Below are 20,912 nucleotides of genomic sequence, written 5' to 3' on the forward strand. Positions count from 1 at the left end.
TTTAAAAAATAAAAATAAAACATCATAAATAAAACCCATCTTTAACCCGTATTTAAAATTATAATATATTAATTAAGAACTATTTTATTATTTAAAATTATTTTTAAAACTGTTTTTAAAAATACTTTTCAAACAAAGTCTTAATTTCTATTAAATAAAAAAAATAAAAACATTATGAAGTGTTTTTACATTTTCTAAAATCATTTTTAAATAAATTCTTAAAATATATTTGATAGTAATTTTAAAAAATATTTTTTCTTTTTTTTAATATTTAAAGTTTTTTATTTTTTAAATATAAAACAAATTAAAAACACTTTTTAAAATTACTGTGAAACACACTCTTAACTTACTTCTTTAATATCTTTCAAAATATCTATCTTGTATCTTGTTTTATTCCCTTCACATATGATTTCCACCTCACTCCATCTCCTCAATAATTTTGCTTGCTTCACAAATCTAGTTGACACGAGTGATATTATGAGGCATTATCTAATCATATTATTACTATACAACTTTGCTTCATTAGGTTAAGATGAATGATGAATACAAGGAATAGGCTTTATGTTATAGGAGTCCTAACATTTATTATATAGAGAATGATTTGAATTGAAGCATGGTGGGATGGAGCAAATCTGATTGATTTGATTGGGACGGCCTCAACTCTCATGTGTAAGCTAAAGACAAATAAACCAAGAGGCACATATGGAAGAGCACGTGGGCCAAGTGAGGGCAAATTATGGGGGGCTTTTTATTTCACTCTTTGTTTAATATCAACCCCATATGTGACTTCAAAAAGTTACGTGTCCCAAAAAGACCCTGAGACATGGACTCCAACGTCATTAGAGAATCAAGTCTTTTTCATCCCACATATTACTTATTGGGTCCTCTAGCGCATATTCATGAACACACTCATTACCTATGCCAAAACTTTTTCCGTTCAATGTGTTTTACGGATTACAAAAAAACACTCGCTCAGAATTTCATATCACTCATGTTATGATCTTCTACATCTTAGATCTTCTCGTTCCGTCATTTGACTTATATTCTTCATATAGCAGACCAAATGACTATATGAAATTACGTTAATACTTTCATACATTATGGGTAACGTAGGAAATATCTCTATTTTTTCTCTAGAAAATCTTTAGAATTACCACTGCTTAACTTTTCAATTCACTTTTGACCATCAAATGAAATGTGAATAACCCGAGTTTAAAAATCAATTCTAACACCATATCGTGAAAATATTATCTACTTTATATCTAATGAGTTCTTACAATTTTAAAATATTTTTATATAATTAATTTATTAAGAATTTTTTCTCTAAATTGATACGAGATACTACAATTATGTAATAATGTTTTTAAGTCATAAGGACTCATCAAGCCAAGAAATAACACTCTCCATGATTTTAGAATCAATGAACACATCATGGATGATGATGATACAGTTGTGTTGCACTGCTTGCTCATGCACCCCAAGTGGTTCTAGTTGGTGCCCCCCTAAAAGCATTTTGAGTTGAAATAATTGTGGGGAAGGGGGCTTTCAAAGACAGGGATTATTTTACTTGTCCAAATAACAAATGTCCAAAGCCACAAATCGCATCCCAAACATATACATTGAGCCATTTTCTTGATGTAAAGGCAAAGTCTTGGGAGAATTTAGTGTACTTCACTAACAACCACCGGAAACCTCCAAATACAAGATGAACAAGGTGAATATATCTTGATCAAGTCATTGATGATATGTTCTATATGCATGAACCCATAATTTGTACTAAATTAATATTTATATTATTTTTACACCCAATTGGTTGGAATATGCTTCAAAGACTAATCTTTTGCTAGGCTTATTTGATGTAATTTTTATTTTCCATGAAAACTTTTGTGGTGAATGTATGACCAAAGGGTACGTATTTAGTTTTAGGTTCTATTTAGAATTAAGTAAAAAATACAACCACTATCCATTTTTCATATATTTGAAAGACTTGTCTTAGTCGTTATAATTGGATTTGGATTTGGAGGTATGTATAATACATTAAACTAAACCTATTAAGATACATGTCATTTACGCAATCAATTGAATATGTATTTTCTTCAACCTACTATATTACATGTATTTTTTAATCTTCAGAAGATTATATTAAGTTAATGTTAAATTAATAATTGCTTTGAGTCCATCTATGAGTGAGATCCTAAAGTAATTATTTATCCTTTTTTTACTTTGATGATTATTTAATTCAATATGTAATAAAATAGATCTTTAATATAAACAATATACAGTTTGTTTGGTAATAGTTTTTGGAAACAATTATGAAAAATAGTTTTTTAGAATAGCTTTTTAAAACTATTCTCTAAATTTTGTAAAACAAAAGTATGTTTGGAAGCCTAAAATATTTTTAATATTTTCAAATATGTTTTAAAAATAGTTTTTATATCTAGTGTTTTATTTTTAATCATTCTATATGTTTGTATAATTATTTCTTAAAGCAATCTTCAGAAAACAAGTAAAAATAACATAAAACCACTAAAAGATGTTATCTAAAAATACTCTGTTTTTTGTTTTTAAAAATAGAAAATAGAAAATAGTTTTTTATTGTTAAACATGTTTTCTGTATTTTTTATTCTAAAGAACAAAAAACTAATTTAAAAAACAATTACCAAACAGATCCATAATATCTCAAAATTTAATACAATTATATTTTTTTAAGTAATTCTAAGATTAATGATCAAATTTAATCCATACCTAAAAAATACAAGTGTATCAATTGATGATAAAAGTAAAATAGACTTATACTTTAAGGAATAAAGATATAATTCAAATAATGGATAGGAAATTCTAATTTGAATTATGAATATAAGTTTATGAGGAACATCACCCAATACTAGAAGGTTAACAAAACATTTATTAGTTAATTACTTTATTATAATTTGGAGTAAAATTACTTATAAAATTTTTGTAAAATTATTCTATGAGAGCTTGTTACTCGATGGATCATAGAGGTTCTTAGTTCTTACTTGAATTATTAACTATGCAATAACTAATTAAATATATGTTTTGATATAATTCCTATTTTTTATATTGTAAAAACCGTTGTAGTAACTTTTCTATAAAATACAAAAACTCTCAAAGATAATAAAAAGTTATGATTTTTAAAAATTATTAAAATTTTTGGGGTATTTAATCATTTTTATTATCTCAAAATATTTAAATTAATTTTGAAAAATATAAGAAAATCGTATATGTTTTTATTAGAGTTTCTACCTTTTATATAAAATTATTACTATTTTTTATTTAAAAAAAATAAGACATGTATCCAAATAAGACTTAAGCAATTAGGAAATCAGTGTTTATCATAAGGGTCATGGCTAATGTCAAGGCATTAAGGATTGTTTAGTTTTTATGCCATTTCCGTGGTCTATAAAATAACACATTTTATGGAAAATATACTTGAAAAAGAAAAACCCCATGAGCAGCCACCGTCTCTCCTTGTGTGGTGAGAAATTTTTCAACCATGTAAACGTTTTTTCAAGGTCTTTTGGGTTTTAAATCTATAATATTTATTATTTTGAGTCCCATCGAGATGTTGTGTCTCCAAGTGATTGTGATATTTTATATGGGTCAAACTAATTTATATATATGTATTGATACATTTCAAGATCATTAGGTAGAAAATATATAATATTAAGTAAATAAGTGATTACAATTTTTTTTTAAATTGTGGATGTCCGGATCAATTTAAGCACCTCGACTAATTCCACAAAGTTTTGAAGTTAACGATCAGGTAAACCTTTAGTAACTTTGAGGGAATTCGAATTAGTAATCATTGAAGAGCAAACCCACAATCGAATCAACTGAGTTATCCCTCAGAGTTGAAGTGATTACAAATTTTTTGAGTCCAATTTTAATACATGTATTGGCATCAATAATTCTTTTTGGGTCCTACTTTCGATTATATTAGCATTAATCCAATGTTTACAAGAAGTAATTATAACTTAGTAATCATACACCCCCCTTGAAATGAGAAGGCACCCATCTCTTTCACGGAAAATTAATCCAACAGTCCACATATTTTTCAAGCATCTCTCCATCCAAATATTTTCATTGGGTGGACTGTTTGATGACCCATTTTCACCTTACCTTCTAGTTCTCTCTCCCCTTGTACTTTTATAAAATGCCAAAAGTCAGGATTTGACAGGGCGTGAGCTGAATTAGAATCCCATCTTTGAAAATCAGTTCTCATTATCAATTAATTGTCTAGCACCGGGAAATGCTTCAATTTCAACCGTCAAATGAAAAGCTCACAGCTCCTTGGCCTTCACAAATGAGATCAGCAAAATATTTTCTCTCTCTCTTGTGACTCAACTTGTATCAATGTACGAACCATAATATATATGTATTATAATTGATATTTCATTTTGAAAATTCTCATGAAATGGACAGGTGTTGAGTCCATGATGAATTTTCCAAATGCCTAGAAACTTGGACTATAGAAAACAGTGGAATAGCAGAAATGCAGGGGCGAAGAGTGCCATTTTGTGAGAGAGAGATACATAGCATTATATATTTTATGCGATAAAGGCCAATATTGCTGGATTTCTCGTGAGGGCTCACGAGCCAATAAAGCTAACCGCTTCTCCTTCAACATCATTCACGCATTTCACTCCTAATCTCCCTCCTGATCTCATTTTCGACAATCTAAAACCTCTCTCGTCTCTCTCATCATTACTATCAAAACACATACTTCTTCTTCTTCTTGAAGCCACCTTTTGAGTTTTTATGGGTTCTTTTTGTCAAATTTCTGGTTCTTGAGCATCTGGGTGGTTGAGTTCTTGGTTTCTTGGGAATTATTGTGATCTGGGTGCTTGAGTTTTTGGTTTCTTGGGAATTTTTATGATCTGGGTACTTGAGTTCTCCTAAGATATTTCACCAGCTTGCTAGATTCAGCTTGGGTTTTGCTACCTTCTTTTAGGGGTTGCTTAGGTTGAGTTCTGTTGTATTATTCTATGCATGTTACTTTGAATATGTGGCACAACTGTCGGTCTATTTCTTTTTAATTTCTACCATCTTTGTGTGATCTATACTTTACTTGTTTACTTAGACTACTTTATTCAAATTTAGGTTCTGTACTTAGTCAGTACCTTCTTTTTAATCCAAGGGCTAGTTTTAGGAGTGGGGCAACTATAATGGATTCTTGTTGTGTGACCTTCAAAGCCAAAGCTCATCTGGCAAAAGCAAGCAGAGGTGGACTCAGCAATGGAGATAATGAATTTTGGGGAGAGAGGATCAGGGGCAGTCTGAATAACAGTGGTTGGGTTAGTCAGTTGGCTAAGGGTTTGAAAACTGAGAAGAGGCCCAGAAAGATCAAGCCTGGGGTTGCTTGCTCTGTTATTACATCAAACAATGGCAAAGAGACTGTGGTAAGTTAATTTAATTTAATCCAATCCTCCATTTCAAATTCTTGGGAGGATCGCTGGATCATATGTGCTCATTCTTGTATGTTCAATCTGAGTTTTGTCTGATCAATGAGCTATGAGTTTAGTTCCATTTTTTGTGATTTAATTTAATGTGGGTGTCTAATATTCGTACTCTTGGATTCAATTTCAGACTATTCAAGCACCAATATTTGAAAGAAGAAGAGCAGACCCTAAAAATGTAGCCTCCATCATACTGGGGGGAGGTGCAGGGACTCAACTCTTTCCTCTTACCATCAGACAAGCCACGCCTGCTGTAAGAGAATACTAATATTGATGACAGTTTAGATAATGACTTTTATTGTGATATTTTGAAGTTTCTGTATATTTTTAGGTGATTTGTTAAGGTTAAATTATGGGTGGTTTATTGGAGGAAATCGTCTTTTCGTGTGCTGAAGGTCTAATATGAGTCCATTGCTCCAATTTATTGGCCTTGGCAGCATCCATTTTATGTTGAGATGGCAAATTTTCAAAAGGGTCGGATTATGTGATGATTTGGTATGATCTGCAGGTTCCAGTTGGAGGATGCTATAGGCTTATAGATATTCCGATGAGCAACTGTATTAACAGCAACATAAACAAGATATTTATACTCACCCAGTTCAACTCTGCTTCCCTCAATCGTCACATTGCTCGAACATATTTTGGAAATGGAGTGAATTTTGGGGATGGATTTGTAGAGGTATGAAATCACAAATCGAGATATTCCTTACAGATAATATGAACTTAAAATCTTCTTATGGATACAAACCAATTCATAACTTGTAGAAAGATATAAACTTATGCAGTTATATCAAGCTTAAATAATTATTTTGGTTCTCATGTGAAATCCTGTTTGGGAATAGGTTCTTGCTGCCACTCAAACACCAGGGGAGGCAGGAATGAAATGGTTCGAGGGAACTGCCGATGCTGTGAGAAAATTTATTTGGGTATTTGAGGTGGGCATTCAAAATTATCATTTACTTCTGTTCCATCATCCGCAGAAATAAAACAGGAAGATTAGTTTATTCCTATCTAAACTGGAGTATGATTCTTTTTTTATTATTCTTGCAGGATGCAAAGAACAAGAACATTGAGAATATTCTGATCTTGTCTGGTGATCACCTTTACCGCATGGATTATATGGACTTAGTTCAGGTATAAGTTTTACTTCCGTACTTAGAGGCATGCTATCGTCTTATTTTCATGCTTTTCAAACCTTGCTTACCTATTTGCAATGCACCAACAGAATCACATCGACAGAAAAGCTGATATAACGGTTTCATGTGTACCTGTGGGTGAAAGGTCTGTTCTTTTTTCCTCTTTGTCACTTGGTAGCATTGTGATTTTGACTTTCTAATTCATTATTATTTACTTTTGAGGATCTTTTGATGCTCTATCTTACCTGTGTGTGGTTTCCATAGGTTTCTTTTCCTAAAAAGTACAACTATATGATAGAATTCTAATTTACTTGAACTTTTTCCCCTCTTCTGGCTCCGGGATTTCATCTGAAGTTTAATGGTCGTTTTCCAGCCGTGCATCAGATTATGGATTATTGAAGATGGACAACAGAGGCCGAATTATCCAGTTTGCTGAAAAACCCAAGGGTGCTGATCTGAAAGCAATGGTAAGCATATCTCTTTCTTGGAAGTCAGACCTACTTCCGTTTTGTCTGTTTCCAAGATAATTGCTAATTGTTATTATTCTTAATAGCCTTATTCCTAAAGCACTTGCAAAGATCTAATCAAATATGAATCCTAGACGATTACAGTATGCTACCTTTGGTTATTGGACTCCCTAAAACCTTGCAGACAACATAGCCAATTTAGCTCGTAGTGATATGACTTGGCCAGTTGAAATACCAATTGAGTCTGAAAGTTGCCAACCTGGTCTTTCCTTCACCCTTTCATTAGTCTATTTTGGTTCCAGATGGTATTAACATATTTAATCATGGGTTCTTGGTTGGATGGATGGATGCAGAAAGTAGATACCACTCGCCTAGGGCTGTCTCCACAAGAAGCCATGAAATCACCATATATTGCATCAATGGGAGTATATGTATTTAAGACAGATATTTTGTTAAATCTTCTGAGATGGAGATATCCTACATCCAATGACTTTGGATCTGAAATCATCCCCTTAGCTGTGATGGAGCACAATGTCGAGGTAAGAGAACTCTAAAACCTGAATCCCATCTTTCATATCTTTTCATTTAACTTATATACCTGTACGCTTTAAGTATATAATGTGGAAAAGACAATTTACTCTGCAACTGATGCATGCCTCTAACGTGGACAGGCATTTTTATTCAGAGACTACTGGGAGGACATTGGAACAATAAAAACATTCTATGAAGCTAACATGGGCCTCACTGAGGAGGTTGGTGATATTTTTATGGAGATGATATTTTCAGGCTTTATGTCCCTTTGGTTTCCCCATTTTTTTTAGGCTATTGAGGTACAGAATGGGGTACAATGTGCTATGCCCTGTATTTCACCCAAAAATTGAAAGCATTTTATCATCACTTTTCTTGGTAAAGTGAGCATGGCCTCCTTAGCAGCTTAGCTTGCCGTGACACCCCATGATTGCAAATAGAAAGAACGATAAGACAGGAAACTGCAAAAGATATGAGTTATTTTTATAGTATTGTGTTCTTGAACATCTAAAGCAAATAAAATTTGGATCTTCCTAATATGATAAAGAAACTGAATTTTACAATTCTATTTTCCTTTTTGAAGTGAGGCTAACTTCTGTGAATGAATCATAATGTTCTTTCATGCAGTTTCCAAAGTTTGAATTTTATAATCCAAAGACTCCCATTTTCACATCTCCTCGGTTCTTGCCACCAACCAAAATTGAGCAATGTCAGGTATGCTCATATACTCAAAGATTAGATTTATGTCATACGCATAGTATCTTGATTCTCATGGTTTAGTTGGGTTTTGCAGGTTGTGGATGCAATCATCTCACATGGGTGTTTCTTGCGTGAGTGTAGTGTCAAACACTCTATAGTGGGTGAACGCTCACGTTTAGACTATGGTGTAGAGCTCAAGGTCAGTTCTTATTGTTCCCATTTTCCTTCTAAGGGGCAAAATAACGCCTAATACGGAAGATATATATATATATATATTCATTTTTTCTGTTCTAACCCATCCCATGAGAAGCTGGATTGAGTGGGTGAACATGTTTCTTCATTATTTTCTCTTTTACAGGATACCTTGATGATGGGTGCTGACTTTTACCAAACAGAATCAGAAATTGCATCTTTGCTGGCAGAGGGGAACGTTCCAATAGGGATAGGGAGGAATACGAAAATCAGGTAAACCAGACTCAGATATTGAGAAATTTGGAAAAACTTGGAATATCAGAATGTAAAGTTTCTGACCATAATAATTTTCCTTGAAGAAACTGTATAATTGACAAGAATGCAAAGATAGGAAAAGACGCCGTCATTGTGAATAAAGATGTAAGTATAGCTACTAATTTTTTGTAAAACACGAACATCTGATATACAGTAACTTTATTTTTAACCTTTTACCTCAAACTGCTCTGGCTTTTTAGGGTGTTCAAGAAGCAGACAGGCCAGATGACGGATTCTACATTCGATCTGGAATCACCATCATACTGGAGAAGGCAACAATCAAGGATGGCACAGTTATCTAAAAGGTTCTCAAGCACTTGCATGGACTTGTATAAGAGTGTAGTTTGGAAGACGATGTAAAGCAGTCTGCATGTGGCTGCAGGAAAAGCCAAGACGATGGCGGCAGCACTACATTCTCAATAAGAAGCAAGTGGTATCTGTCCTGTATGTAGATTAGAACTTCCTCCTTTTGTATGTAAAAATTGGGCCTATAACGGTTCCTAGCTGAGAGAAGTTCTGTATGTAATAAAGAAAAGGGCTGGCTGGGCTGATCGGCTGCTTTCTTTCTTTGTTTGTAGAGGAGCCCATCCATAGGAGAGAGCTGAAGCTCAAAAAACTTTTGCTTCTGATGAGGGATAACAATAAGGAGTCAACTTGATCCTTGTATTAAACTTTCTGTCCTTGATAATGAATAAATAGCTCCACAACTACCTGATTGCCTATCTAAAATCTGCTTCAAATGCTCAGAAATCCATCATTCCTCTTCTGGATTAACTATTTTCTTTGAGAAGTTGGCATAAAAAGTTCCTTGCTTCTTATGGGACATTTCTTGATTCAGAGATTTGTGATTACATCTAGTTTATCGGTAATCAGAAAACAGAAAACCAGTAGCTGGGCTGCTGGTTCCTTTCAGAATGAAACCCTTTCCTTCAACAGATGGAGTCTTGGAAACTCCATTTAGAACCAAAATTCTGTAGTGTAGCACAGAGTGCCATTCTATGCCATACTGATCGAAGCCCTGAATTCTTGGGCATATTCAACATGGAGGGAGTTATGAATCTAGAGAGATTTCAGGTGAATATCATATATCTGGTACACCACCAGTAGCGGATTCATTCTCTGGTTCAAATTGGCTTCTACTTCTACACCAAGAAACCTTTCCCCTGGTTTTGTTTTTCTTATTGCAAAGTTCTAGGAGTTTGATTAGCACATCATATTTTCTAAGAATAGAAATTTCTGTCCCAACTGAAGACATGGTCTTCACTGCACGTGGAGGATCATGGGGAAAGTAATATCAGGAAGGACAGTGGTAGAACTCTAGGAGTTTGACACTTGGCTGTTGCATGAAACTGGAAGCACATGGAGAAGAAAGCAGAGGAAAATATATAAAAAAAAAGGGTAAATAAGAACAGGGAAATGCAACTCGATAGCTGAAGAAAAAGATGGATTTGGGGCAAGTGGAGGAGGTGGTATTGCTGAGAAGAAAGATGCCCTCATCTCTAAACCCACCAACCAACTCGACTCTGGCACTGCCCTCCAAGTCTTTCTTGATCACATCCCAATCAGCTCCATTCCCGGCCTTCAAAATTCACTCTCTGGTACCTATTCTATTTGTGTGTGTGTATATTCGTGGAGTCCCTTTTCTGTTTGATTCATTTGACACCCTTGTTGAGATTTGGATTTCCTTTTCACAAGTTCTGGAACTGAAAACTGGGGATTCTGTGAGGGATGCCATTCATTTTCTGTACGAGAAGAATGTGCTTGGAGCTCCTATAGCAGATGTGTTGGAATCATCAGATGACTCAAATGCCATCTCCAGAAGGTTTTCTGATCAGTATGTGGGTTTCATTGATTTTGCCAGTATGGTTCTTTGGTCTCTTGAGGTAAATCATGGGTGTTGATGTTCTTTCTTCCAGTCCTATATATATGGAGGCCATAACCATTGATACTCATAGAATGGCTTCCCAGGAAAGTGAAAAGGCTGAAGGGGATGGCAATTATAACATTGGCAACAATGGGATCTTCTCCATGCTAGATCAGAACCCCCACATCGGCCAAACTAAGGTGTTTTTTCTTTCCTTTTGGTTGAATCGGTTGCATCTACAATAATCAGTTTCTGGGGAAAAAATGAACAAGAATTACTTCTTTTCATGGGAACCAAACATTGGCTAAGTGTGGCATTGTTTTAATTGTTTTTATTTGATGTGTTTTCTGTTGAATGAAATGATCAAGCAGATTGGTGTGCTAGCAAAGTCATTCCTGTGGGATCCCTTCTTCCCTATAACCCTAGATGACTCCCTAATGCATGTCCTTCTGCTTCTTTCCACTCACCGGCTTCAAATCTTGCCAGTGATGGAGCAGCCCAACTCTAAAGTCATTGGCTTTGTCACCCAGGTAGTTCATCTGCTTCAACCTTACCCGGATTTTAGCATCAAGTTAACTTCCTATTTGATGAAAAGTGATTCTCATTCTTTGAAGAATAACTGCTTGCCTTTCGTAGAATGCAGTGATCCAATTGCTTCTTCAATCCAGTGGACTGGAGTGGTTTGATAACCTTGCAGACAAGGCTCTATCCGAGTTTCGGTACAGCAACTCTTTATCATTTCGGTTTGCCAGTATGCCCAGTTGCTCCATCACCCACCTGTTTTCTTTCTCTCTTCGGGTTTGAACAAGACCATGCCATTCATGTATATGAAGACCAAAGCATCGCTGAGGGTTTTCATGTCTTGTGGAAAAACCGAACTTGCCCCATTGCAGTTCTGAATAGAGAGAATAAAAGGCTCATCGGCAGTTTGAGGAGCAGCGACATCCATCTTCTTCTGGACAATGATGATCTCTTTCACGGTAGGAAGTGAGTTCCATCCATTTCTTTTCTCAGTTATGAAGAGAAAATCCTAAAGCCAGACGGAGTTCTGATGGGATTATTTTGTCAACAGGACTCGAACTATTGAAGAATTCATTCATTTGGATGCAAGAAAGTCACATGCCGATGCATCCATTGAAGGAGACCTGGGAGCTCTTGTTTCAGCAGGGATTCTCCGTCTGAGAAACAGCGTCCTTCCAAGAATGGACTGGCCGGTCACCAACAGGAAAACTGACACTCTCAAGCAGGCCATGAAAAACTTGGCAGAGACCAGGAGTAATTTCAGCTTTCTGGTTGATGAACTGCAGCACTTAACAGGAGTGCTCACAGTGAGAGACATGATCACCCAGTTTGCTCCACCTTGTGTAGATTCAAGGTTCACTGGAGGAGGTTTCTTTGAATCTGCTCTAGAACAGTCTGGCTGTCAGGTCAAAAATGGAACCTTAGTTTGTGATCATTGACCTGTTTTTCTCTGTTCAGGGTTGAAAAATACCTAAACTGAAGTGAAATTCAGGTGATAGACCAACTGGTTATAATCAAAAAGTAAAATAAAAAGAACACCTGCAAATAGAATTCTGTGTCGCCTTCAAATAGGCCATTGCCCAATGAAGAAAGAGGCTGCATTCAAAACTTCAAACTGTGAAGTTGCGGTTCATAGCTCCACACAGCATTCAGGAAATACACAAGCTCAGTTACATATTACAAGCCAAACACCGACATCTCTCTCAATCTATGCATGTATGTAGTTTTACCAACTCATTTCAGTGTAAAATAACTACTTTTCTGCTTGAGTTTACGTTCCTAGTTGATTCTACAGTTTTTGGAGTTGTGTTATCCATCCACTGCCATCGTTTATTTTTGTTCCTGCAAAGATGCATATATGCCTACCATTCTTTTCCTACTTATTTGTGTTCTTTTTCTTTTTCCCTTTTTGATGAGGAAGCGGGTGGGTAGGTGGTTGGGGGATTTTCTTTTGTATTGCAGCATGGCAGTTGCCTTCAAACTTGCCACTATGGTTGATCATTTCAGAAAAAAGGGCTTGTGTAGAAATGTTCCTCCTAGAGGCCTATCCATAATAAACTTTTATGTTTAAAAAGATACAGGAAATAGAAAATATATACATACCGATGCAGCATTTGAGCTTTCAAACTCCACAACCTGCCTACTAATTGATTATGACATGCACATGGCACCTCTTCTCATTGTTAAACAAATGTCAAACCACCAAGAGAATCAGCATGATCCCACAGATTCCTTTTCCTTCATTTGCAGCACCAATTGTTCACCAGAATTATCTCAGAAACCCTTTGGCATCCCAAACTACAAGAGATCCCCTTTTCCTGAATTCACATGGATGAAAACTGGTCATGGCCTTCCCCATCAATGCCATTGCAGCAATGCTTGGAAACTGCTTCTTTTGAAGCTCGTCCAAAGCTGCCTTTGAACTTTGTGGTTCACAAACTACCACAGCGTCAGGCTTCTTCTTTGGAGTCGCAGACCGATTACGACACCACCTCCGAATCCAAGAATGAGAGAGTGTTATATCTTGACTTTTTTTCAATGAGTCAATGGAAGAGGAATCACCATTTCTTAGCAACACTGCAGTCTGATCTAGTTCCATTGGTTCTTTACCATGACGCCTACCCCGAGTGAATTCTGAGCTAGGCATGTTGTGTTTCATAATTTTGCTGAAGAACTTATTTACCTTTTCATTAGATGAGGTTTCTCCCATTTTTGAGGTCTTAGTACCATGTGCAAAAGAATCTGAAGCACCCACCCTGAGACGCTTAACCCATCTGCTGCTTGGGTCAACTTCCAAAGAGACATCTGGGTAAGGACTAGATTTTGAATGTATAGGTTCCTCAGCATGGGCAAGGATGTGGTCCACATCAAAACTCTGAGTTCTTGATGTGCTTGCTTCCTTATCATCCATTGAGCTTGCAGGAGCCGGAAGGGCAGGAAGCTCTTGGTTCATATCAGGCAGGTCAGAATTTGGCAGTCTACCTCTAAATTCTCTAGCTGGAGCAACTGTAGCCACAGATGTTTGTTGATTCTGAGATCTCAGAACATCCTGAAAAATACAGAATTGACCACGAGACATGAGTGGTATGTATTTTGATGTGTAATGTTCAAAGACTCAGTTCCAGAATACAACCAATCGATCCTGATATAAGAAATGGCCTACCCCTGATATAAGCTCTTCAAATTACAATGTGCCTAAACATTTACTAGTTATGATTTTAAAAGTATTTTGTTCATAAGTACAAGATGTTGGAAAAAAATTTCATTCCTGCACCAAAGAGCACAAGCAGTAATCATGTTCATTTTGGTTGCATAGGAATAACAAAAAGGTAAAAATAAAAAGATCCATGTACAGATATCTAGAATCAGGATTCATAGATAATAGCTGAGGTCCCCCAAAATCATTTTTCTGATTCGGAAAAGTTCTTTCCTTTATACCTTACATTATGTTCTTCCTGGATATTTGTGCTAGGACCTAATGGGGCATTAGAGTGAATTATCATCTGCCATTGGCAGGCGACCAACACAGAAGCACTGAGATTTGCTGTCTGACTTATAAAATTAGTAGATTGCAGATAAGTGGAAAGGAAACCTACACAACCAAATTAATCATTGCCCAAAACACTTGTATAACTATTTCAGGCCAGTTTGGATCAAACCTCAACCAATCCAAAATTAAGACTAATTCGTCGAGACTTATGGAAGTTCAAGACAATGCAAAATAAATATATGTCATCCAACAAGTAATTAAGACCCATCCAAGCATGATAATGGTATGTGGCCAATCTTGCCACCCCTAACTGTGCAATGGCCATATCATGTGATGCCCTCAAGGGATTTGCGTATCAACAAACCCCCACTGGGAAAAGATTTAAGGAAAAAGAAAAAAGGTAAAGCCTGCAGGAGTTTTCTCCACCCTTTTTAGTTAGCAAATAAATCAACCAGCTTTCTAAACCCTGTTTCACTTTCGCCTCAAGGAATCTTTCTGACATGACAAAACTAATGGAACAATTGATCCATCCTAGTGCACTTTTACAAGTACATCACTTACATAAACACTATTACAATAGGAAAGACAAATACTGCTTATTTATATAAAATGATCATCTTAGGGGATGCATGTACCAAAAAAACTACTAAAAATGCTTGCGTCTTACATAGATTACACTAAAAAATGATGAAGGATTGAGTAGTTCTTTTAATGATTTCTTTTTCTTTGTTTTTCTTTTGAGATGTATCTCAAAACACAATCATTTTTTTTTTCCTTTCTGTGCTAGTCAACATGGATGCCAGCATTGGGGGGTGGTTCCTAAGACCACATGAGAGACTATACTCCCATGTTCTGCAACATAGCAGACAAACCACCAGGTCATGCCCCAGTACAAGAGTTAGACACCACATTTTTTCTGCTAAACTGCACAAACTGAGAAGCAAGCTCACCGATCTTAAAATGTCCTCAAATGACAATTTTCATGGGCACCCACATCATCATTTTCAGGCATGAACTAGCATGCAACAGAATGCCATCAAACATACAAGGGTTCAGCTCCTCTACAACCATTAAAACAGTGTCAAAATAGCCAGCATGTATCTATCATTGTACAATAGTTCACCATGGCAAGCCACTGCTGTCAGTTTGAGAGAAATTCATCCTTGTTTCCTGCTTTTTTTGTGAAATGATGACAGCTAACCTCCTTGACATGGCGTTGTGAGTTTCAGGATCAAGTTTGCAAATGCAAACACTGGATAAAACCAAATGCAGTGGAGCCAAACCCAGTAAATGGAGCCTCTCCTAATTCATTTCAGATGTATCTGAATACTAAGCACATTATGAAGATTTTATTGTTGCTTTTACATATTGATGCATCACATGAGTTTCTACACATGTAAGTTTCAAAAAAGGCTTACTATTAGAAGGTTCCTTGTCAATGTTATTTGTAGCTTAATACAATTGAAATAGATAAAACTATATGATATTAATCAGAATTAATGAATTTCAAATTACTAAGAAAAACTTCCTTAATCTTTTGCTAATGACATTGCTTCTACTCTTTTTCTACATAATGAATCTTTCCTTGTTCTACAAGACTTCACCCCTTGCCAATGCTATCCTCTGCTTCTCAATCATAGTGTTTTATTGTACCATTTCCTAGCCTTCAAACAGTGATAATCATGGTCATTCCAATTGCAAGCAAGGATGTTGCAGTGGAATGAGCATGAGTGAGAGAGCAATAATTTGTTGAAGTGTCACTAAAGAGAAAAGAATGCCTAACAGGGACAAGAAACCAGAAAGAAAACATATGCAGAGTCAGAAAATGAACATGCCTAAAAACAATTTCTCATAACAGAAGTAGCACAACTAGGTCACAATGATAAACAAGGAAATGAAATGATGATTTGGAGACAACAATATGCAAGAGCTATACTAATTGATGGGTGACACATAATATAAAAATAATAGTAACAATAATAATAAAAACAATAATCCAAAGGATCAAAATAAAGAAAAGATTACCTTGTTTAATGGAGATGAAGTGGCACCTGTAATGGAAAAGATAGAACAAACTAGTTAGATAAAACAATATATGCATTATTAACAAATAGCCTAATGCAATCCACAACTTCTTGGGAGTTACCTAAATCTATATGATGTTGCTGAACCTAGAAAGCAGTCAACAGCAACCTTATAAGAAATGGAGTCAAGTAGCTCCTAAGTAGATAGGATAGAGAGAAGATATATACCAGAAAGATGGTTCTCCTCCTGGAAAGCATCCATATTCATGGTATCAGTTTCAGCAGATGACTCATTCTTTGAATTAATTGCAGAAATTCTGACTTCTCCAACATCTTCTTTTCCTTGACTGTCAATGGAGCCTTCTATGGGTTGAAGCTTCACTCCATGCCGACCATGGGAACCAAAACCTGGAGATAAATTGAGAAGAGCCTTCAACGTATTTCCTGTAAATTCAGGGGATACTTTTGAGTCCCTAAAAATTGGACCTCCTTTAGGCAAGTTATCATCATTTTTTTTTGTGATCACCACATGATGAGTTGTCTGACAAAATTTGGGAGGGCATCCACCTAATCCATCCAGAGAATCCACAGCAGTGCATATCCTTGTAGTCTCCACATCATGAGCAGAGGCAGAGCATGGCATTTTTTGTTGTGAATAACTTCTATGATTTAACTTTTCCAATTCTCCTACAATAAGAGGACTACTCCTGCTAGGAAATGATTCAATACCATCTGGGTTTTGCATCTTCTGCCACCGTTCTTCAAGAAATAGTGCTAATTCATTATTGCTAGTGGAAGCATCATGCAACAACAGATCCTTGTCATTTTGCCTAAATAGTGAAAACTTAGAATTTCCCGGTTTTAGGTGGTCTTGCATTTTCTTCTCACAAACAAAAAACGCAGAATAGCTCTCATAATTATAATGCTCACGTTCCACTTGTGTAAGGTTAACATCCTTGAAGTGTTCTTTTGATGCCGAAATGAAGTTTGACGGATTGACTCTTTCTTGGTTACTCATGAAAGGCAGCACTGATGTTCTTCCGTTGTTAAATCGATTTGGCACAATGTTAGAACTTGACCCAATAAATTCATCGTGCAAAGACTTTGACACAGCTAAGCTATTCTTTTCGATAAAGTTATGAACCTGTGGCTGATGCTCAGGATTCTGTGCCATACCTTCAGGCTGAAAATGACATTCTCTTGATGATGTTCCCTCTTCAGGAGGAGCCCATGCAAGTACCAAGGGAAAATGGCTCTTTTTTGCAGCTAAATTAGTAGCATCATATCCAGATTTGTAATCTACTTGAGACCTTAATACTTGTTTATGAGTAGTAGTTGGATCATTCTTTCGAGCCAAAATGCTTTCTCTGTTTTGGCGAGGATTGAATATCGGAAAGGTCAGGTGATCTAATCTTTCATTTTTTGACGCCTTCATACTCATTGGCAGACCCTCCTTCATGGTATTAACTGTTCTGGCTTCAGCAACCTCTCTAAATCCTTTAGCACATTTAGAAACATCAGACGCAATCTCTAATGTGCTTGGTAAAGGATGTTGCATGGCATCACGATCATCTTCCCTATTCTCACAGTGATCAAACAAACTATTATGAACCTTAGGAGCTGCCTTACAGCTTGTTCTTGTCCAATGAGCCATCCAAGCGGATTGGTAAGATCGAATAGATTGGCCAGTTGGTCCATCAGTGTCATTATATGTTTGTACAACACGATCAGACATGACAAGTTAGAGTATATAAACCACGTTTGTTATCAACAACTTCCCTTCAGAGGTTCCTCAAGAATTTCCTGGCATTGCAATCCAGCAGTTTTCAGTGTCATATTTTGATCAAGAACATTTTCAACATATTTGATGTTAGAAACTAAAAAAAACCAGAAAGAAAAAATGCATTGCAGAAAATATTTAAGTTCTCAAAAGAAATTCACATATACAGCCAGGACAGTGAAGCAAAAAATAATGGGAAACATAAACAGAAAACACTTTCATTTACATGTATAGGGAACTTGAATTGAGAAAGAATGTAGAAACAAATGGGGAACTTTAATAAAATAAAAGTAAAGCACTAAAAAAGTCATATGGAAAATGTAAGTTTGGGGTTCAGCCAAATAAAATTGCATCACAGCTTATGAACCATCATGCATAAATGCTTGAGAAACATGGAATGGAGAAATAGGAGACATAAACAAGTTTCTATTAAGTTTGCCTAGAATTCCCTTGGCTCTGTTTGGATCATGAGGAGTACTAGGGAAATGAAAAGGAAAATAGAACATAATAAAAATTATGTGAAAACCTGCAGATTTTCAATTTTTTTTTCTACCAAAACTTCCTAAAATCCAAATAGAGCCTAGTAATTAAAACCAAAAAACCAAAAAAAAAAAAACAATCTTGCTTCAAAGTTTGTTTCTGTTTTCTCAACCCAAAACTGAATTTCCCAGTAATTGTGGGCAATATATGTCACTGTGGTAACAAAGGATCTGCAAATACAGCATAATGAATATTGACCCAGTCCAGAGGGGTAGTTCTTGCAAGTTCTATAAGGGCCAGCTTCCATTTGGAATTCACAAAGATATTTGGATCGATGTAACTATCCTTATTTATCCCATGTCGTCTATAAATCCAGACAGAGGTCCCCCCTGAAGAGGACACAATCACGGGACGATTAATTTAACACAAAAATCAAATTTATAGTCTTTATTCTATTATTTTTCGTTTTTTTAAGCTTGTATGTATCTTCAATGAAATTCATCATTAAATTTTGTCCCAGCTACTCTGGTGTTCTTAAGCAAATTTTGAATTCCAAGGATCCAAAAAAAGACCAATAGGTGAAACTAAATTTTCGTTAGTGACTCCCAAGCCATTTTCAGCAATTCGGTAAAAAAACCGTTCAGTTTCAGGAACAAGACACAATGCAGAAATCTCATTGACTTTATAATAAAAATAAACCTTCATACCAATTTGAACCAGAGTATCATTTTCCTTTCATTTCCGATCCATTCTCTCAACTAAAAATGGCAACACAGGCTAATAAATACATAAACGTACACACATCCGTGTACGGAGAACTGGACTTACAGACCGCCATGTGCAACAGAATCAAACACAAAAATACTCTCGATTTCACCAAACTATAAACCAAAACAGAAAAATAAAATAAAACAAAATAAATAAAATTCACGGTCAACAAACTTAGACTAAGCATACCAGCTCTTTCAGTTTCCGAAGAGGCAGAAGCAGAGATTTCGAAATCGGCAAACAAATCCACCATTAGAGCAACAGTCGACCACCAGATCACCAGATCCAGAGACGAAGATCCAAGCAGAGAGAAATCGCAGTAAGTTGTAGCGAGAGACAGAGAGAGCAGTGCTCGTATTTCTTGAAGCCAGTTATGGTGAAGGGCTATGGAGATTCTGCTGAATATATGCGAAAGAGAAGAAGTCGAAAATAAGGAAGGCGGAAGAGGAAGCAAAGTGAGGCATCTGAGAGCCGAGCTTTGGTGATTGTCAGCCACATTTTTAGTTCCAAGCCGAAGACACGGCGGACACAGAAGGCGATGCTGGCCCCCCCAACACATGCACTTTTTCCTTCTTTTTTTTTTTTTTTTTGTCCTTTTTTCTGGTTTGTATTTTTATTTCTTTGACAGAATTATTTTGCTGTTGCTCTCAAGGCTCTCGACAGGTCACGGGCTAGAAACCGAAACCAAAACCAAAACAAAAAATAATAAAATAATAAATAAAATAAAATTGTTTGGCACAATTTCCTTTTTATAAAATATAATAAAAATTTATCAACATTCAAATATTTTCCAAACAATTGGACACGTGTAATATAAGTTACAACACACGTGGCTATAAATTATGGCTTCATATTTCATTTTATTCTATAATTCATACTTTGTCTAAATTTAAAATTTATTACTTCAAATACTAAAAGTTAAAAAGTCAATTCCATGGCATGACTCATTTTTTATTTGAAAAAATAAAATGATTTTTAAAAAGGTTTTTAAAATCGTCATTTATTTTTATTTTTTAAAATAAATAAATAAATAAATAACCTTAAGTGTGCATTTAGAAAATGAAAAATATATTTATGAAAACCGAGTCAATGTAAAACATAATACCTCTCTAAACCTTAAAATTAGGTCGTTGTTACTTAAATTGAACAAGTATGACAATTGATTAGTTAATCGATACATATCAAAAAATGAGAATCAAAGTATGATAACAAAACATACATGATAATAAGGAATAAACAAATTGACAAGACAAGAGTGAGAGCATACCTATACAAAAAGCAAAGTGTCTCATAGAAATAAGTCATTGTATCCAAACATAAATCGGATCAAAGTCAATAAATATCTAACCATGCATCTCACTTTGATTATTATAAAAAATATATCATGGATATTGGGTTCCACCGAAGCCAAATTTTAATAAATATGAATTAATTCCACAAATTCCACTCCATATAGAATCGTGGTTGTAACCTAACCTATAAATTATGACCTCTCATCTTATTTTATTATTTAATTCATATTTTGAATTCTAAATAATTTAAAATTTTGCCCTTGTAATTACAGACATAAAAAAAATCGATTAATTAAATTATCATTAAATTGATTATCAAAATTTTAATTCTTCTAGATTTGATAAATGGTAATCAAACATATTCGACATGTGACATGTA

At 35.3% G+C, this 20,912-nt stretch overlaps 4 protein-coding genes across 5 annotated transcripts; 3 read left to right on the plus strand and 1 right to left on the minus strand.

Annotated features, from left to right (window-relative positions):
* The first annotated feature begins 4,464 nt into the window (after positions 1 to 4,464).
* LOC100253688 (glucose-1-phosphate adenylyltransferase large subunit 1) lies at positions 4,465 to 9,543 on the plus strand. The gene is made up of 14 exons (XM_002283819.5): positions 4,465 to 5,420; positions 5,608 to 5,730; positions 5,986 to 6,156; positions 6,320 to 6,412; positions 6,528 to 6,611; positions 6,703 to 6,758; positions 6,987 to 7,080; positions 7,434 to 7,619; positions 7,752 to 7,832; positions 8,236 to 8,322; positions 8,402 to 8,506; positions 8,666 to 8,772; positions 8,859 to 8,919; positions 9,015 to 9,543. Exons 1-14 carry the CDS (start codon positions 5,187 to 5,189, stop codon positions 9,114 to 9,116), a joined length of 1,584 nt encoding a protein of 527 aa, XP_002283855.1. The 5' UTR covers positions 4,465 to 5,186; the 3' UTR covers positions 9,117 to 9,543.
* LOC100243604 (uncharacterized) lies at positions 9,373 to 19,886 on the minus strand. Of its 2 annotated transcripts, XR_002029765.2 has the most exons (5): positions 19,431 to 19,807; positions 16,442 to 18,016; positions 16,215 to 16,240; positions 12,803 to 13,748; positions 9,373 to 12,098 (listed from the first exon to the last, which is right to left on the minus strand). XR_002029765.2 is itself a non-coding variant. In XM_002280345.5 (4 exons), exons 2-4 carry the CDS (start codon positions 17,946 to 17,948, stop codon positions 12,969 to 12,971), a joined length of 2,313 nt encoding a protein of 770 aa, XP_002280381.3. In that variant the 5' UTR covers positions 17,949 to 18,016; positions 19,431 to 19,886; the 3' UTR covers positions 12,717 to 12,968. The 2 variants fall into 2 exon arrangements, 1 of the variants encoding a protein (XP_002280381.3); XM_002280345.5 differs by lacking the exon at positions 9,373 to 12,098 and having other exon boundaries at positions 12,717 to 13,748; positions 19,431 to 19,886.
* LOC100248741 (uncharacterized) lies at positions 10,068 to 11,972 on the plus strand. The gene is made up of 4 exons (XM_059735870.1): positions 10,068 to 10,102; positions 10,273 to 10,412; positions 10,510 to 10,697; positions 10,783 to 11,972. Exons 1-4 carry the CDS (start codon positions 10,068 to 10,070, stop codon positions 10,921 to 10,923), a joined length of 504 nt encoding a protein of 167 aa, XP_059591853.1. The 3' UTR covers positions 10,924 to 11,972.
* Positions 11,038 to 12,138, plus strand: LOC132253556 (SNF1-related protein kinase regulatory subunit gamma-1-like). The gene is made up of 4 exons (XM_059735880.1): positions 11,038 to 11,208; positions 11,315 to 11,429; positions 11,572 to 11,665; positions 11,751 to 12,138. Exons 1-4 carry the CDS (start codon positions 11,038 to 11,040, stop codon positions 12,136 to 12,138), a joined length of 768 nt encoding a protein of 255 aa, XP_059591863.1.
* Positions 19,887 to 20,912: the final 1,026 nt, after the last annotated feature.

The sequence above is a fragment of the Vitis vinifera genome, chromosome 3 (genome assembly GCF_030704535.1).
Source record: "Vitis vinifera cultivar Pinot Noir 40024 chromosome 3, ASM3070453v1".
In the NCBI taxonomy this organism is placed as follows: domain Eukaryota; kingdom Viridiplantae; phylum Streptophyta; class Magnoliopsida; order Vitales; family Vitaceae; genus Vitis; species Vitis vinifera.

Bases quoted from the DNA above. Each gene is read 5' to 3' on its own strand.
- LOC100253688 (XM_002283819.5), top strand. From the start codon at position 5,187: ATGGATTCTTGTTGTGTGACCTTCAAAGCCAAAGCTCATCTGGCAAAA. The intron at 6,759-6,986 runs GTCTGTTCTTTT...GTCGTTTTCCAG, and splicing joins TGTGTACCTGTGGGTGAAAG to CCGTGCATCAGATTATGGAT. The intron at 7,081-7,433 runs GTAAGCATATCT...GGATGGATGCAG, and splicing joins GTGCTGATCTGAAAGCAATG to AAAGTAGATACCACTCGCCT.
- LOC100248741 (XM_059735870.1), top strand. From the start codon at position 10,068: ATGGTCTTCACTGCACGTGGAGGATCATGGGGAAA. The intron at 10,103-10,272 runs GTAATATCAGGA...ATTTGGGGCAAG, and splicing joins CGTGGAGGATCATGGGGAAA to TGGAGGAGGTGGTATTGCTG. The intron at 10,413-10,509 runs GTACCTATTCTA...CCTTTTCACAAG, and splicing joins CCTTCAAAATTCACTCTCTG to TTCTGGAACTGAAAACTGGG.
- LOC132253556 (XM_059735880.1), top strand. From the start codon at position 11,038: ATGATCAAGCAGATTGGTGTGCTAGCAAAGTCATTCCTGTGGGATCCC. The intron at 11,430-11,571 runs GTATGCCCAGTT...GCCCCATTGCAG, and splicing joins TTTATCATTTCGGTTTGCCA to TTCTGAATAGAGAGAATAAA. The intron at 11,666-11,750 runs GTGAGTTCCATC...TTTTGTCAACAG, and splicing joins GATCTCTTTCACGGTAGGAA to GACTCGAACTATTGAAGAAT.
- LOC100243604 (XM_002280345.5), bottom strand. From the start codon at position 17,948: ATGTCTGATCGTGTTGTACAAACATATAATGACACTGATGGACCAACT. The intron at 16,241-16,441 runs GTATATATCTTC...TTTCCATTACAG, and splicing joins GGAGGAGAACCATCTTTCTG to GTGCCACTTCATCTCCATTA. The intron at 13,749-16,214 runs GTAATCTTTTCT...TGTATTTTTCAG, and splicing joins CTTCATCTCCATTAAACAAG to GATGTTCTGAGATCTCAGAA.